General features: G+C 37.6%; 1 protein-coding gene across 2 annotated transcripts in view; it reads left to right on the top strand.

The window, feature by feature from the left end:
• The window catches only part of Eif5b (eukaryotic translation initiation factor 5B), a 51766-nt gene that overhangs the window by 12258 nt on the left and 21197 nt on the right, over nucleotides 1-18311 (top strand). For both annotated transcript variants that reach the window (XM_052745103.1, XM_052745102.1), the window contains exons 2-6: nucleotides 3476-3601; nucleotides 3698-3782; nucleotides 4729-5392; nucleotides 8456-8679; nucleotides 9066-9216. In XM_052745103.1, coding sequence (XP_052601063.1) covers nucleotides 3476-3601; nucleotides 3698-3782; nucleotides 4729-5392; nucleotides 8456-8679; nucleotides 9066-9216 — 1250 coding nt within the window. The remainder of the gene's footprint in view (nucleotides 1-3475; nucleotides 3602-3697; nucleotides 3783-4728; nucleotides 5393-8455; nucleotides 8680-9065; nucleotides 9217-18311) is intronic.

Below are 18311 nucleotides of genomic sequence, written 5' to 3'. Positions count from 1 at the left end.
GTCCTAAGGAGCAAATCTAAGATCTCACAGGTGTAGGCAAGAATGCTAGCAACCACTGAGCTATTCTACCAGCCCTTGGCTTGTAATTTAATACCGTGTTTAATTTGATACGTCAGTTAACTAATTTACTGTTTTTATTGGTCATTGGGGGCTCTTTGAGTTGTTCATATTCCCAGGTGCCACGTACCCAGAATTCTGTGTGTTTATGTGTTGACTTTCCTCAGTTTTATTTAGTCTATTTCTTACTTTCTGGTGCTCCAAGATGCTTCAGGTTTAACTTATCTGTGTTTTATATCAGCCAGAGAATCAGCCATTTTTGTGTTTTTATCAACAACTGATAATTCTCAGTCACTTGGATTTTAGCCTTTGGAATAGATGTAGAATGCCATCTCCTTGTTTTAATTTGATTTTCCCTTTACTGAGCTTTGTTTTCATTTACATCTTTTGCAGTGTTTATCTTTTTGGCAGTACAACTTCATATCTTTTGCCCATATTTATTTGGGTGCTCTTTGTATATTTTAGATACAAGTGTTAACAACATAGCGTTTTCATTTTTAAAATGTATCTTCTTCAGAAGTGTTTAATAAAGCTTGTTATTTTTCTTTTATGGCTTGTGCTTGTTTTTTTTGTTTTTGTTTTTGTCTAAAACCTCATTGCCAAGACTCAAGATCAACAAACACATTTTATGTTTTGATGTTTTGTTTTCCTCTTTTGTACACCAGCTGAAAAGGAATTGTTAGTGAATTGCCTTTCCTTTTCTGTCATGGATTAGGTAATTATGTTTGTATTGGTTTGTTTCTAAACTGTTCTATTGGCCATGCATGTGTTCTCTTGTCTGATAGCATGCTGCCTTGATAGCTTCAGTTTAAGTCTTAGTAGTAGATAATGAGTTTTCCAATTTTGCTCTCAGTATGGTATTTACTATTCTAAGTTGTTTGATATTCCATATATACATTGACTGAGTGTGGTAATGCCTGTAATCCCATCTATTTAGAAGACTGAGATAGGAGAATCACCAGCCTGAGCTATGCACAGTAAATCCAAAGTTTTGAAAATGAAAATTGGGCTGAAGATATGGCATTGTGTTCAATCCCTATTATATATTGGAAGAATACTTTGCAAGTGTTCGGGTTAAGACTTAGTCATATTGTACTTGATGGATCTAATTGTGTTTGAGTTTACTGAAAAATTAGAAGCTAAATTATTTCCTTTTTTGGGGGGGAAGACAATATAGTTAAGTTTGAGCTTGTCACTGGGGGATGCTTTCTAATTATGTGGCTTTCATGCTTATCATTTAAGCTTCACTTCTTAAAATTGTTAGCATTAAGAGAGAATGTTTAGTATGTGTAGCAGGTGGTTATCACAATGCTTGATATTTGGTAAGCATTCAGAAACTATTCTTTTGTTTTAGCCAGAAGTTGTCTTTTAGACTTGATACTGTACATAGGTAATTATGTGTACTATTATTGTAGGATTCTTTGTTGATGAATACTCTGGGATGGTGGTGAAACAAAGACAGTCCCTCATGTTCTTTTTAGGAGGCAAATATAGTTATGTGAGGGCTGGTAATATTTTGGAGGTGAAGTGCCAACCTTCAACCTTCCTTTTCTCCTAATTTTCGGAAACTGTTGTAGTGTGAAATATTGGCAGAGGTTCCTTTAGGGCAACTCTTTATTGCCTAGGGCTGCCCTTAGATTCTTATTATCTGATATGACATGAACATATTCTTTAATTCTTCCCTACTCCTTTTTGTGTATGTGTAGTTTTAAGTGTTACAGATTCCATCCCCTTTATGTTTATTAGATTTGAATCTTGTTAGCATTGGTACAAGTCAGATGCCCATTATGTTCTTACTACAGTTACTTACAGAAGCTCCCTCACTGGATCTCTTGCTTCCTCCTAGTGGTTGGGGCTGTGCCCGCTGGACTATGCTCTTGCCGTGTTAACGTCTTTCCCTGCTATATTGCTTGTTTTCAAGCTGCTTTACCAGGATTTAACTTCCCCATTTTAGATGTGCAAACAGTTCAGAGTCAATAAGTGTCCAGTGGGACATATTTTAATTCTGTTTACTCATAAAAGCATTAAGTTCCTTTATTTCTTGATTTATAGTTTGCTATCCTCTCTAGTAAGTTTCTTGAAGTTAAATTCTGTATTATTGATATTTTGTTATATTCTTTTCATTGTATAGGAAAAAGTTAATTTATTTTTCTTCAAAGGTTTTCTTTACCAGATTAAACAATATAAAGCGTTCCTCTGTTCCATAAATCTTTTAATGTCTTTTTAAAAAAATTGTACTTGCCCGGGTGGTGGTGGCGCACGCCTTTAATCCCAGCACTTGGGAGGCAGAGGCAGGCAGATCTTTGTGAGTTCGAGGCCAGCCTGGTCTACAGAGTGAGATCCAGGAAAGGTGCAAAGCTACACAGAGAATCCGTGTCTTGAAAAAAAAAAATGAAAAAAAAAATTGTACTTGGTTTTATGTGTATAGGTATTTTGCTTGCATGTATGTTTGTACACCCCATGAGTCCCTTGTGTTGGAGGAGGCCAGAAGAGGGTAATTGGATCCTTTGGAATTGGAGTTATAGATGGGTGTTGGGAAGAGCAGCCGGTGTTGTTCTTACTGCTGAACCATCTCTCCAGCCCCTATCTATTGATGTCTTAATGTGTCATCCAAATGAATTTGACATACTGTTTTGTGCTTGTACATTTCAGAATGACTGGCCTTGGTTTTTTGTAGATTTTAACTTGACTGGGACTTAGATTACTCAAATTGGTATAGGTGGGGACACTGTAGACTGAGTCAGAAATGTGGAAGATTGAAAGTGGCTTTGGTTCTGTATTGGGCACGTGTATGTGTGTGTATGTGTGTATGTATGCTAAGTATTTCATTTAGTGAACCATACTTAACTCACGTAAACTTATATGTGCAGTCATGTTTTCCTTAAGGCATTCAAATTTTTGTGCATTCCAGTTTTATCAACTAGTCAAGTGAGATAATAGACTAGTTGGTTTCTCAAGTTCTTCTGAGTTCTCTAATTTTTGCTGTTTCAGGTGAAAAATGTATAAGGGCCCAAATATTTCGGTATTGTAACTGATAGCCAAAGAATAAGTCCTGTTTTATACTTTAGTTCTTTTGTGTTTTATAAAGAAAACTCCATTCAGGTGCGTGCATGTAGACACACACGTTAATTATCTATGGAAGTTACTCTTTCCCTTCATTGCCTGGGCTATTTGCTCATTTGTTTTAGGGTTAGGCTCTTTATTCCCACCTTCTGACTTTGGTATACTGACCTTTATGGAGGAAGACAGAGAGTTTGGTAAGTGTGTAACCGTGCTGTTGAGAGAGAACTTGATGAGTGTTTCTCTGTGCTGCTAATAAGTGGACAGGGTGCAAAAATACCAAGGAAGTGTCTGTATAAGGAACTGGTAGATGATTTGCTTGCTGTTGAGTAACATTTGGTCTTTGTTTTCATTTAAGTACCAAGGGTGATACTGATTTTGGCGCCTTGGCTGCAGAAATAGAAGGAGCTGGTGCTGCCAAGGAACAAGAGTCTCAGAAATCTAAGGGGAAGAAGAAAAAGGAGAAAAAGAAGCAAGACTTTGAGTATGTTTTTAAAAAAACATTCAATTTTTCATATCTTGAGTATCAGAGTCATCTAATGATTTCAGTACTTCAAAATGTATTTTCTTCCTTTTCTAGTGAGAATGATATTCTGAGAGAACTGGAAGAATTGTCTCTGGAAGCCCAAGGCATCAGAGCTGACAGAGAAGCTGCTCCAGTCAAGGTGAAAGCTGTTAACCATCATGTCTCCCACTCTTTTTTCTTCGTAGTGCTGTTTTAGGAGCTGCATGGAGAATCCTGTGATTGTAGATAGGTTCATAGTTTTTACAAAACAGGTCAAAGGGAGGAACCAAGTTGTCTGAAAGAAGCAATATGCTCAGAGCCTTTGACAGAAATAAATTTTGGGAATCTAGAAGTACTTAATGTTGTATTGCCTATTGATAAAATTGGTACATTCGGGGACAGTGATGACATTTCCCACCTCCACCTTCCATTTTCTACGTTATTTTTCATTACTGTTTCAGGGCACATGGATTTTGAGATGTATGGTGAATGTGAGTTGTGTAACAGACCTACACTAATGTCTATTGTGTGGTTAGGTTTTTTTCTATTTTTTTCTTTTTAGATTTATTTATTTTATGTGTATGAATGTTTTGCCTGCATATATGTCTGTGCACCATATGTGTGTCTGGTGCCCATGGAGATCAGAGAGAGGGCGTCAGATCCCTTGGAGGAGTTACAGATGGTTGTGAGCTGACATGTGGGTGCGGGAACCAAACTTGGGTCCTTTGCAAGAGCAACAATTGCTCTTAACTCCTTAGCTGTCTTTCCAGCCCCATACTTTAATATTTTTATAAAACAAGACAAAAAAATCATGCTTCCAAGCCAGGCGGTTATGGTGGTGCATACCTTTAATCCCAGCACTCGGGAGGCAGAGGCAGGCAGATCTCTGTGAGTTTGAGGCCAGCCTGGTCTACAGAGCAGGTTTCAGGATAACCAGGGCGACACAGAGAAACCCTGTCTCGAAAAACAAACAAACATACAAAACCATGCTTCCATGAAATGCATTTAAAAATGTGTACTGTGGGAAGCACTTGACTCTGGGGAGGTCCTCATTATTTTTAAGGAATGACAATCTGTTGACATTTCTAACAAGGGAAACTTTTTAGCCTACAGAAAACAATGAAGAAGAATCTGCCTCAAAACAAGATAAAAAGAAGAAAGGACAGAAGGGCAAAAAACCAAGTTTTGATGATAATGATAGTGAAGAATTGGAAGATAAAGATTCAAAATCAAAAAAGACTGCAAAACCTAAAGTGGAAATATTCTCTGGGAGTGATGATGATGATGATTCTAATAAACTTTCTAAAAAAGCTAAAAAAGCTCAGAAATCAAATAAAAAATGGGAGGAATCAGAAGAGGATGAAGATAATAGTAAAAGAAGTAAAGAGCGTTCTAGAGTAAACTCTTCCGGTGAAAGTGGTGGTGAATCAGATGAATTTTTGCAGTCCAGAAAAGGACAGAAAAAAAATCAGAAAAACAAGCCACTTCCTAATGTAGAGAGTGGGAATGAAGATGATGACTCCTTCAAAATTAAGACAGTGGCCCAAAAGAAGGCAGAAAAGAAAGAGCGTGAGAAAAAAAAGAGAGATGAAGAAAAAATGAAATTGCGGAAGTTGAAAGAAAAAGAAGAGCTAGAAAAAGGAAAAAAGGACCAGAGTAAACAGAAAGAACCTCAGAAGAAATCTGAAGAGGAAAGTTTGAAACTCAAAGAGACTCTTGATACAGGAGCTGCCTCTGAGGAGAAAGGAGACATTCCTACCACTGTAGAAGGTTGGTAATAACCACAAAAGCCTTTGGCTCATGTCTAGTCTAAGTTGTGATCATTGTGCTGTGATAGTATTTTGTGACATGTATGTGTGAGTACACTCCTCTGTGCATTCGGATATGGAGGCCAGGGGCCAATTTTAGGTCCCTACCGCCATCACAATCCATCCTACATTTTAAAGAAATTATCTTTTTATTCTTTGAGATTATAATATCATGACATTTCTCCCTTCCCTTTCTTCCTTCTAAACCTTTCCATATATACCTGTTTGCTCTCTTTCAAATTCATGGCCTATTTTTTTTTTTTCATTAATTGCTGTGTGATTGTCTCTCCCAGGAGTGTCAGAAACTACACTCTTTTTTTTTTTTTTTTTTTTTTTTTTTTTTTTTTTGGTTTTTCGAGACAGGGTTTCTCTGTGTAGCTTTGCGCCTTTCCTGGAACTCACTTGGTAGCCCAGGCTGGCCTCGAACTCACAGAGATCCGCCTGGCTCTGCCTCCCGAGTGCTGGGATTAAAGGCGTGCGCCACCACCGCCCGGCAGAAACTACACTCTTAAAAGTGTCACCAGCATGACTGCTTTAACATGAGTTGAATAAGGAAGGACAGCAACAAATAGACATGCTACAGGGGAAGGGGCAAGCTCATGCCTCATCCCTGCACGGAGAACTACCAGCCACTAAGGAATGCTGAAATCATGATAAATAATCTTCGATCTTATTTTTTCAAACAGGCTTGCTCACTGATGATAGAGTTAGTGTTTCAGCCAGGCTGGTGGAGCTTCAGGGTCCATGTCTCTCTCTGCCTTCCTTTATATTGGATTTACAAATGTGTGCTGCCATGCCTGGCTTTTTATGTGGTTGCTGGGAATATGATCTGAATTCCTCATGTTTGCATGGCAAGCACTTTGCTCATTAAACCATTTCTCCAGGCTATTTATTTATACATTAGAAATTTAATAAAAATTGATTATGACTATTTTTGCTGTTAATGATGACTAAGTGGCCAAAGAAAAATTTCCTTCCCAAAACTCATGTCAGAGCCGGGCGGTGGTGGCGCACGCCTTTAATCCCAGCACTCGGGAGGCAGAGCCAGGCGGATCTCTGTGAGTTCGAGGCCAGCCTGGTCTCCAAAGCGAGTTCCAGGAAAGGCGCAGAGCTACACAGAGAAACCCTGTCTCGAAAAAACCAAAAAAAAAAAAAAAAAAAAAAAAAAAAAAAAAAAAACTCATGTCAGATGATATCTCTAAATTCTTTCCTTTTTATTCAAAACAAAACAGTTTAACCTGTGAAATAGAAAAATAAAAAGTAAATTAGAGACTTAATTAAATCACTTAGGTGATAATGATCATGTTTTTTGTTTCTCTTTTTTTTTTTTAAAGTAAATTTATTTCATTTCTTCTTTTTTTTTTTTTAATGTGTGGGTGTACATGTGCCACATTGTATGTGGAGAGGTCAGAGAGGACCACTTTTAGAAGTCAGTTCTCCAGGGGTTCTCATCCCAAGTTGGGGCCTTGAAATCTTGCAGTGTTACCTTTGTTCCAGCAGAGAGTTATGGTGATATTTTATTTGTATTAAAATGTTATTTGTATGTTAATAAATAAAGTTGCCCGGGGGTCAGAGCTATTAGCAAACCATAGGAAAGCAGGGCAGTGGTAGCGTACGCTTGTAATTCCAGCACTTGGTAGGCAGAGCTGGGTAAGTCTCTGTGTGTTCAGGGATACAGCCATTATTGGGTACACATGCCTTTAATCTTAATACCAATCATGGAAAACCTGGAGGCCTATACAGACAGGCTGTGAGGAGGCGGTCATGTGGTTGGGTTTACAACCAATGAGAAGGCAGGACAGGAACTCTATATAAAGACTTTAACACAGGGGTAGCTCTGGTTTGGAGAGGTAGCACCACCGCAGGAGGAAGGGTAAGGCTCTGACCTCTTGGCTTTCTTCTTTGCAAAAAAAAAAAAAAAAAAAAAAAAAAAAAAAAAAAAAAAAAAAAAAAAAAAAAAAAAAAAAAAAAAAAAAAAAAAAAAAAAAAAAAAAAAAAAAAAAGAAGTCAGTTCTCCATTACCATGTCAGTTCCAGGGATCACACACAGACTGTCAGACTTGATAGCAATCCCCTTTACCTGCTGAACCGTGTTACTGGCCCCTCTTTTGTTTTTTTCAGTAGTTGAAATAAATTGATCAGTAATTGAAATCTAAATATCCTAGCTGATTGCTTTCTCTTAGAATAAATATATCTAAATATTAGGTGTTTTAGATTTTTTTAAAAGAATAGCTTTTTCTTAGATTAGAAAGCTTTTAGTCAAAAAAACAATGACCTAAGTTTTTAGCCACTGAAAGTTTTATTGTCTGAATTTTGAGGAGAAACACTGACACAGGAATATCACCAACTTTATTTCTTTAGTGTTTTTTTTTTTTTTTAATATGTATTATGTGTACAGTGTTCCACCTACATGTATCCCTGAAGGCTAGAAGAAGGCACCAGATCTCATTATTGGTGGTTGTGAGCCACCATGTGGTTGCTGGGAATTGAACTCAGGACCTCTAGCAGAGGAACCAGTGCTCTTAACCTCTGAGCCATCTCTTCAGTCAGTGTTTTTGAAGTATAATTATATTTTTGTATTTTGTTCCAATATCCCCATATTCTGGTTATCATTCTCATCATCCCCATTTAACAGAAGTGCTATAGCAACTAAATGGGTATAAGCTAAGTTGATTTTTTTTTTAGAATTTCAGACATGTACTGTGATTACCAAACTGAGTGAAACCTAAAATGCAGTGTCTGTCACCTTTTTGCTGCTGACAGGGTCTGTGTGTCATCTTGTGTTCATCTGGATGTCTCAGACCAATGCTGGCATTGCAGGTGCCCCAGTGGGCCAGCTGTGATGTCTGTTGTATTGGTACTGATGGATTGAGGTACTCCAGTCTCAGGACACCGTGCTGCATGTCACTCCAGCGCACTGGCATCAGAAGCTTTGTCTCACGGTGGTCCTTGAACCCTGGCTAGCGTTTACTCATTGATAGAGAAAGCAACTTGAGTTCTTTGCCTTTATTTCTTCGTTTTGGTAGATGACAATGAAGGAGACAAAAAGAAAAAAGATAAGAAGAAAAAGAAAACAGAGAAAGATACAAAAGAGAAAGAGAAAGAGAAGAAGAAAGGCCCTAGCAAGTCCACTGTGAAAGCTATCCAAGAAGCGCTGTCTAGGCTTAAAGAGGAGGAGGAGAGACAGAAGAGAGAAGAGGAAGAGCGGATTAAGCGGCTTGAAGAGCTAGAAGCCAAACGAAAAGAAGAGGTATGTTTTCATGGAGCTGCAAACACTGACAGTGAGTTTTCCTTGAGACCTGTCCTGTAAATATTCTCTAGTGTACTTCTAAGCATGTATAGTGGAGCAGGCATTCATTTATACTAACTGCTCGGATATAAGTAATAAAATGGAAGAGGTATAAGAAAATCTTACCTTTGTCTCCCATGTACAGACTTAATTGTATGTTTGTATAGCTAATAATATACCCTGATGTTATTTAAGAATAACGTACAACATTTAAATATCTTCATTTATAGTCTCCCAACATAATATATTGCCTGCATCTCAAGAGCTTTGAAGTTTGTATTGCTTATTTTAAATTTGATGGTTCATTCAGCTAGTATAATTTTTATATGCCATGTATTCTTGCTCAGGAACGATTAGAACAAGAAAAAAGAGAAAGGAAAAAGCAAAAGGAAAAAGAAAGAAAAGAACGCTTAAAAAAAGAAGGGAAACTGTTAACTAAGTCGCAGAGAGAAGCCAGAGCCAGAGCTGAAGTGACCCTTAAACACCTCCAGGCTCAGGGTAAGTAGTGATCTTCAGAGCTTTTCTCATGCAGTTAGATCCCTGATGCAGGAGCATTAGTTCAGGGATGTGGAATTGAAGCTGTGGGAAAGGTGAGGAAAAATGTAAGGAGTAGATGTATAGTGCTGTTGTTTAGGAGAATGATTTCTGTGCTATGATGGAAATTTGTGTGCAGATCATAAATTTCCATGAATTTTGCCCTCCCACCAAGAAACAAATAAAAATGAAAGTGAGCCCTTTTAACCAGTTTCACCGATTATCAACCCTTTCCATTTTTGTTTTATACCCCTTATCCTTCTGAGCACTTTTTTCCCCTTGGGGTTCTTTAAAGTGACTCATAGACATTTATTTTATATTTTTTTCTCCCATATTATTTGTACATGTAGGGAATAAGTATTTTACTTAGCATAATTAGAATATATATTATCACTAACAATAATAATTTTTTTTCAGAAGTTTTTTATAGGTGCATGCATATATGTGCTCATGGAGGTCAGAGGTCAACACTGTCTCAAATGCTTCTCCACATGTTGTTTTTTTTTTTTTTTTTTAGGTTTTTCGAGACAGGGTTTCTCTGTGCAGCTTTGCGCCTTTCCTGGATCTCGCTCTCTAGACCAGGCTGGCCTCGAACTCACAAAGATCCGCCTGCCTCTGCCTCCCAAGTGCTGGGATTAAAGGCGTGCGCCACCACCGCCCGGCCACATGTTGTTTTTGAGACAGGGTCCTTGGCTGAACCTGGAGCACACCAGTTGACTAGAGTGACTGGCCAGTGAGCTCCAGGAGTCTGCCTGCCTCTCGCCTCCCAGTGCTGAGGTTACAGGTGTGCACTACTGTGCCTGGAGTTTTTGTTTGCTTGCTTTTTAGTGTAAGTGCTGGGGTCTGAACTCATATCCTCATGATTGCCCTGTAGGCGTTTTACGAATTGAGCCATCTATTCTGTCCCCAAATAACTTTTTTATTTCTGATTTTCTTTTTGTTTTCATTATTTTCCTCCTTTCAGATGTCTTCCAAATAGTTTAAATCTGGATCCAGATGTGAACCACAGATTGTATTTGGTAGATAGGTTTGCCTCTCAGTAATACCACCTACCTCCATTTTGATGTCATTTATTTATTGACAGTACTGAAGAGTTTACTAGAATTTTTCACATTCTGAATTTTGTCTAATTACATTCTCCTGGTGTTGGTAAAATACTGTGCTATTGTATTTTGTAATTTCTTAGATCCCACAGCTTGGCTGCTATTAGTGGTGCTGTGTACTTCTTTACCTTAGTGATGCTGAGATGGGCTTTCTGACTTATTGCAGTGTGAGGTTTGACGAGTAGCCCTGTTTACTATAAAACAAAACAAAACAAAAACTAATCCCTCAATAATAGTTCTGATGTCCAGTGGGTGGTGATGTTTTATTCAGTATTCTTTAGGAATTACAACATTGGTAATAATGTAATTTTACCTTTTATTCTACATTGAGTTAGCCAAGATCTGTAAATAAGAACTTTTCCCGAAACAGCTTTTATGTAGGAATGTCACAATAAGTGCTTACTTCTTTGCCTCCTAAGGCAAAATAATCAATCAATGTCTGACAACCTTCAAAGGTGACCCATGAGTTTAATTTTGTCTTTTGTTTCTGTGAATATATTAATTTAGTGGACATAATTGATTTTATTTCTTGAAGTCACAATGCCTTTGATACTCATTGTATCATCTTCTATCCAGTGGAAGTCCTTGTGATTTTTTTTTCACATGACCACAGTGTTAATTAACTTCTTCCTTCCAGGTTTACCTGTGTTTTTTGTTGTAGATCTAGAATCAGCTATTACCCAAAGAGCTTTGGTTCCTGTCCCAGTTAATGGTATTTAAAGATGACAAATTGGTCATGTAATTGTGTTTTTAACATTAAGACTTAAAATAGTGTCTTTACTCCATTGAGAAGACTTTATTTCTGGGTCTTCCCTAATTTCTTCCTTATATTCCATAAGCTATTATGCTATAGTCACATAGGACTTGGTTAGAATTGTATCAGTAGCTCACTTATTGTGTACTTTGTAACTGATGCTGTGATGATCTTTGACACTGCTTTTCCCTGGTAGAAATCTTATCATTTGAGTCCTATCATACATAGGAAGTAGTGATTTACTAAGCTTAAGCAGTTTGCTCAACATTCAGAGCTGAAATTTAAATGTTTTTTTGTGATGAATTCTTTATTATGTTTGTACTTAGATTTCAGAAAATTTATTCTTATTTGGGGATATGGCTTTAAAACCAGTGGTGTTAGAGGGTACATTGTTTATAGTTAGTACCCAAACATCAGCTGTGACTGGTGACTATCTGGAAAGCTAAAGGCCTTTAAGAGATACTTGGAATGGAACAGGAAGAGAATAATTTTTCCAAGCTCAGAAATGCTGTTTTATGGAGTAGCTAGAGATATAATTAGATGAAAGTTAAGATTTTAAATTAATTTGGTATCAGTCTTTAGAACCTGCTTGGAAAAGATGGTTTCTTAAGAGGCATCTCTGACCCTGGTCTCTTTTCTCAGTCTTTATAATGCTACCTATTGCCGACAACTTCTTGTTCCCCATTGTCTAGAAATGGAAAGTTTCAATTCCTTAGCTTGATAAGAAAGACTCTCTGCAGTCTAATCATGTGAACCATCTCAATAAAAGATCCTCTAGTGTTCTCTCACTGTATCTTTGAAAGGCAGCTTATTAAGTAGAGGTAAGTTACCATATCCATTGCCTTTCTCATTAAATCCAGAATGTGTTCTTAGATATCTGCAGGGTCTTTCTGATAATTCCTGTGAAAATTGCTGCAAGTTTTCAGTCAGCTACTAAGTTTACTGCAGGAAAAAGCTCTTGGAGAACTTGAGTATGATGTCTTGGTTTGCTACCTCAGTAGAATATCTGAATGCACAGAAGTGCTGGTGTTGATCACAAGTGTGGTGTTTTAAGAATCCCTGTCTAGAAGAATAGTCAGTTGATTGAATCTGGGGTGATCTCCAGCCTGCAGTCTCCGCATTCGACTTAAGCTTTTTACCTGGTGGATATGGGCTGCTAGTCAGGGAAGCTGTACTGTATACTTTATATAGCCTCTTTGTTTGGCTTAATACATTTCTCTTACCATAGTTTTAACACTGATCATTGCAATTCTAGCCTTTATCAGTACCTACATGTATATACATATATTCTTATTTTAAAGTTAAAAATATTCTTAGTTTTGTTTTTGACTTTATTTAAAATCCATACAATATAATTTCTGCTGCTGCCTGTATCATAAAACTTCTGGCCAGATTGAATGTCTGTGTTAGCTGAAAGGGGTTCTGGGTATCTTTTGGTTGTGTTATAGGAATAGAGAAGAGGGGTTGTCGTATGGAACCATTCACTTGTAGGTCTGTACCAGTAATTGTAAACTGAGAGAGTGTATTTCCCCATACTTAGTAATGTTGCAGACTAGGTTTGACTGTGGTTTGCTCTACTGTCTCAATTTAATAATATCTCTTTACTTCCTTTATTTGGGAGAAATCATTAAAATAATAAAAATGATAGCCATGAACTCACACAGAAATAGATTAATGACTTGAAATTTGAATTTTTTACTTTGTAAGTCACTTTATTCAATCTTACTTGCATTGCTTTTTAAAAAAATAATACGCAAATTATTACTTATAGTCTTATAAATTGACAGGAAAACAAAAGCCCAGTAGATAAGTTATTTCAACGAGGAAGAGGCATAATCAGGAAACAGACATAATTTTGAAACATGATAAAAAGAAAATATATAAAGATAACAATGAGAATTACTTGGCAGTTCACACTGTTAGAAGAGTCTGTGGGATTTGGACATCCACCCAGGGTTTCTGGCAGTGTCAGTTTCTACAAATTTTGGAGAACAATTTTTTTTTTTTTTTTTGAGACAAGGTTTTTCTGTGTAGCTTTGCACCTGTCCTGGAACTCACTCTGTAGCCCAGGCTAGCCTCAAACTCACAGAGATCCGCCTTCCTGTGCCTCCAGTACTGGGATTAAAGGTGTGTGCCACCACCGCCTGGCTCTTGGAGAACAATTTACCAATACACATAAAGGACCATTGAAAAGCTTCCTTAACCCTGTCAGAAAACCAAGGAAATGTGTACTATGGAATGTTTAGTTTAAAAAGAAAAAAGAGTATGACCTTTTACACAGTCACCTTTGCATTTGCTTTTTAGTTACGAAGCTGGCCAGGAGGCACAGAGTGTCATTATGACTGTTTGTAGAGATAATGGAAACTTGCAGTCACTTAGTAGTAGTTTTCAGTATTTCTGTGATAAATTACCACAAATTACTTCTTAGGAGCAACACAAATTTTCTGGCTTACAGTTCTGTAACTGAAAGTTGGAACTGGACTGAGGTGTTGGCAGGACCATATATATTAGAGCTGTCAAGTGAGAATCCATCTGTGGTCTTTTCTGGCTTGTAGAGGTCATCCACGTTCCATGGCTGGAGAGTTTGCTCCATCTTCAAGGCCATCAGTGTTCACTCTAACTTTTCTTGTTCATCCATCTCTCCCACTGACAACAGCCTCTATGGGAAAGGCTCTTCTTTACTCAAGAAGGATTATGTGATGAAGTTGGGGATAATTTCCACATTTCACACAAGTCAGAGTACTTAACCTTAAATCATGTTGTAGTAGTTGTCTTCACTGTCCATATCCTCGTCCTCCTCCTCCTCTACCATCTCATCGTCTCCACTTGTGGGATGCACATGAACATCTTTCATGAGGATCGATCCTTGATCTGCCTTCCACAGTTAAAATATGTTTTTATTTTCTTTGTGAGTTCTGTAAAAGTGCAGCATTTTGTTTGTGTCATGTTTCATCCTGCCTTTCAAAGATCACAATCTTGCTGACAGAGTGATTAGCATACTACTCTGGTATGCACAGCAGGACCGGATGCTGCTGTTCTGGTTATAGTCACTTGTCACTTTAGTCCTTCAGTGTGAGCATTGGGGTAAAGAGCTGGTTTATCTTAAGTACAGTCAGGAGACAAGTGGTGGTAAACTTTGTATTCCTGACGATGTATTTGAAAGAGTAGATAATAAGCCCTGCTTTTCTCTTCTGGCATCCCTGTGAGATTTTTAGAGGCAAGTTAAGTTCATCTTTTGTCAGCTGTGCCCTAATTCTGTATTAAGCTTCAGTAATTGATAGCCCCAGTTTATAGACTATATCATAATGGTGAAGGTTTTTGTGGTCCTTTAGGGAATGAGAGGAAAAGAATTTCCTTTCAGCTGTAAAATTTTAAATCATTTTCTTCATTTTGAATTGAGCACATTATTGCATAACAGTACATGAAATTAGAATAATACTCACATTTGTTTGCTTAATAGTGGCCAGAGTTACTGAGTAAGGGATCCCTCGTAATAGAAAAGTTAGAGGAAATTCACTTCTACTTTGCTGAGTGATAGCCACACTAGTGTTACGGATTTAGAAGACACCAAGAGGCCATCTAAATAAACTCTGTGGAGTTGTAATTAGCCCATCCCTAGTCCCATGGTCAGATTTGGAGCTGAGGCCCAGTTAAAGGGGGAGGGCTGCTTTTAAAGGCAGAAGGCCACTATCTTCCTGCAGATGTGTGCTTTCACATTTCACAGAAGTGAAACATTTAGGCCTTTTGCATTCTTGGAATTCCTGGTCTTAACAGCCTCAGGTTACTCATAAGACTGGCCTCACACCTAAGAGTCTCCAGCTGCTTGCTATACTAGTATGAAACTTCTCAGTAATCTTAGAATAGAAAACTGTAAAAAGAATGTAATCTTTTTAGCAGAGGGACCAGTAAAACAGTCTCCTAAGAAGTAATGATATGGGTCCAGCCTGGGCTACCATAGCAAGTTCTAGGTCTGTCTGAACTAAATTACAGGACCCTATCATGTGTGTGGGGGGGAACCAACAACAACAACAAAAAACCAAACCAATATCCTCCCAAAATAAATATATATGGGGAGAAATCTACAAGTTTTGGAAACTAAACAGTGCATTTCTCCTTACCCTATTCAAAGAGGAATGCTTACTGGAAATGAGGGACATCTTACAAAAGGCGCAGGGTGAGGTGGGAGAAGAGTAGCTTTAAGATTAAATTTTGTGACTAAAGGGCTAGTTCTTGGAAATGATCAATAAAATAACCCACTAGCTGCATTGACTAAGAACAACAAACATTTTTTTTTTTTTTTTTTTTTTTTTTTGGTTTTTCGAGACAGGGTTTCTCTGTGTAGCTTTGCGCCTTTCCTGGAACTCACTTGGTAGTCCAGGCTGGCCTCGAACTCACAGAGATCCGCCTGGCTCTGCCTCCCGAGTGCTGGGATTAAAGGCGTGCGCCACCACCGCCCGGCGCGTGCGCCACCACCGCCCGGCATGAACAACAAACATTTTAAACCAGTGTCAGTAGTGAAATGGAAGAGCCCGTCTATCCAAAAATACAGATGCAGTAGAACAACTTTAAAAAGGTACAATCTATTAAATTTTACTAAGTTACTTTCCAACAAAGAAAATAAGCTCCCAGGGACTTTAAAAAATGATTAAGGAGTACGTTGGACCAGTTATACATACTATATTCCAGAAATAGCTTATATGTTTTTTGAGAACACCTTTACATACTGAGAAAAAGTCATTTCAGGAGAGGATATACAGACTATATATAGCTCCAGACTGGTCTGAAACTTCTATCAATCCTTCTCTCTCGGCATCTTGAGTATTATGAATATAGGTATGAGCTACAATACCTGACCATTTACAAACTTACATGAAAAAGCTTTCAACAAAAGTTTAGCAAAGTATCTCTCTCTCTCTCTCTCTCTCTCTCCCCCCAGATAGATAAATATGTGGGTATATGTAGATATCTACTTAATATAATATATCTATATATTTACATGGGTATTTTGTATATTTGTACATAAGGATAATCTCATTATAAATTTGGTATTATCCTGGGAATGCAAGGCTGACTCATTATTTGAAAATGAATCACTATATTTTTTTCATATCAGCAATCTAAAGAATAAAAGTTACATGATACATATCAGTGAATTCAGAAAAACCATTTGACAGAATCATCATTTAATATAATATTTACAAACAGTATCAGTGAACTTCTTAACCTGATGTTTTAAGACATTAGTCTCCTCCTGCTATCCCCCAGGCCCCCATAAAAGGCACTGCTCTTATGTTAGTGGTGAAGAGTTAAAAAAGAGACCTCAAAAGATGACCTGGTGGGTAAAGACAATTTGCTGCCAAGCCTAACAACCTGAGTTTGATCCCTGAGACCCACCCACATGATGTAAGGAAAAGAATGGATTCCCATAAATTGCCCTATATTGCATATATATACTGTGGTGTGTGCCTGCATGTGCACACACAAAACTAATATAATTATAAAAATTAATAAAAAGAAACCCTAACATAATGGAAAAGTCAGGACAGTCTTTGCTTGCCATGGTCATCAGTATTGTGCTGTGATGTCCTGACCTGTGGAATTGGGCTAAATAAATGAATGGCAGGCAGACTGGAAAGAAGCAATGAAATTGTCTCTGCAGGTTATGATTATCAGCATAGAAAAATGCTGTGCATCTCCTGCATCAAGACAACTGTAGCACTGAGGGTGAGGTTAGCATGGCTGTGAATGGCAGATCAGTATGCAAATGTCAGTTGTATTTTCATGCTAGCAATTAGCTGCTGAAAATTAACAAAACCAAACCAAATTTGAGCAGAAACATTTACTGAACCAATCTAAAAAGAAAGCGAAAGAATTATAAACCTATTATTTATAGTATCTAAATCTGAAAACTACAAAATAGCAACGAGTAAATCAAAGTAAGGCCTGTGTGAAACATATAATTAACCATGAGACTCAAAACTGTGAAGCTTTCAAAATCGGTCTGTTGATTCAGTGGAATCTCAATTGAAGTCACAGAATGACACTTTATGGGGCTCTGTTACCTGTTTCTAAAATGCAGATATGATAAGATTGAGTTACAATAGCCCAAAAGACCTTGTTTTGAAACTTTTTAGGTTTATTTAAGCTGGGTATAGTGGCAGACACCTTTAATTCCAGCACTTTGGGAGACAGAAGCAGGGGATCTCTGAGTTCAAAGCCAGTCAACTCTACTTAGTGAGTTCCAGGGCAGCCAGAGCTACATAGTGAGACCCTGCCTCAAAAAACAAAACAAAACACACACATTTAAAAAAAAAAAGTTTGTTTGTTGTGTGTTGTTGACTGCATATATGTATATGGCATGTGTTGTGCCTGGTGCCCACAGGAGGGCATTGGGACCTTTGGAACTAGGGTTATGGATGGTTATGTGCTACCATGTGGGAGCTAGAACCAGAGCCTAGTTCTCTGCAAGAACAAGTGCTCATAACCACTGAGCATCTCTCCAGCCCTAACAAAAATGCTTCTGAAAAAGGAGAGTAATTTGGAAGTCTCAAAATATTTGATTTCAAGATTAACTCTAAATAAATCTTTAAAAAATACTCTAAAGCCCCAAGAACCAGTATAGTGTTATATTGGCAAATGGGCAGACAGGTAGATTAACAGAATAGCATCTGCAGATGACAAAGTGATGTTATTTTCCCTGGTATCGGGAAATTCAGGGGATGAATACATGTAGTTCTTATAACAAATGGTACTTAAAACAATTGAATGTCTGTACACAGAAACTTGTCTTTATCCCCACTTTAGATTGATAATACCTAAATATTAATTCAAAATGGATCTTAGTTCTAAAGATTATAAGCCAAAACCTTTTAGAGAAAAATAGGAGAAAATGTTTAGGCAAAGAAATTTCAGATAATGACTTTGCAGGTATATTTCAGGGGCTGGGAAGATGGCTCAGTGAGTAAAGGTACCTGTCACCAAACCTTACAACCTGAGTCCAACTCCTGAAAGCCACAAGGGAGAAGGAGAGAACCAACTTCCACAAGTGTCCTGTGGCATTGTGGATGCTTACATACATACAAATGTAATACAAAAGTAACTTATAAAAGGAAGGAAAATTCACAAACACCTTCCTATTGAATATTTTGTAAAGACTATTGAAGGTATATAAAACTTTATCATTCAGCACTTTTGAAAAACCA

The sequence above is a fragment of the Peromyscus californicus genome, unplaced genomic scaffold, assembly GCF_007827085.1.
Source record: "Peromyscus californicus insignis strain IS unplaced genomic scaffold, ASM782708v3 Scaffold_19__1_contigs__length_69161282, whole genome shotgun sequence".
NCBI classification, from domain to species: domain Eukaryota; kingdom Metazoa; phylum Chordata; class Mammalia; order Rodentia; family Cricetidae; genus Peromyscus; species Peromyscus californicus.
This window is presented reverse-complemented; position numbering and strand designations above follow the sequence as displayed.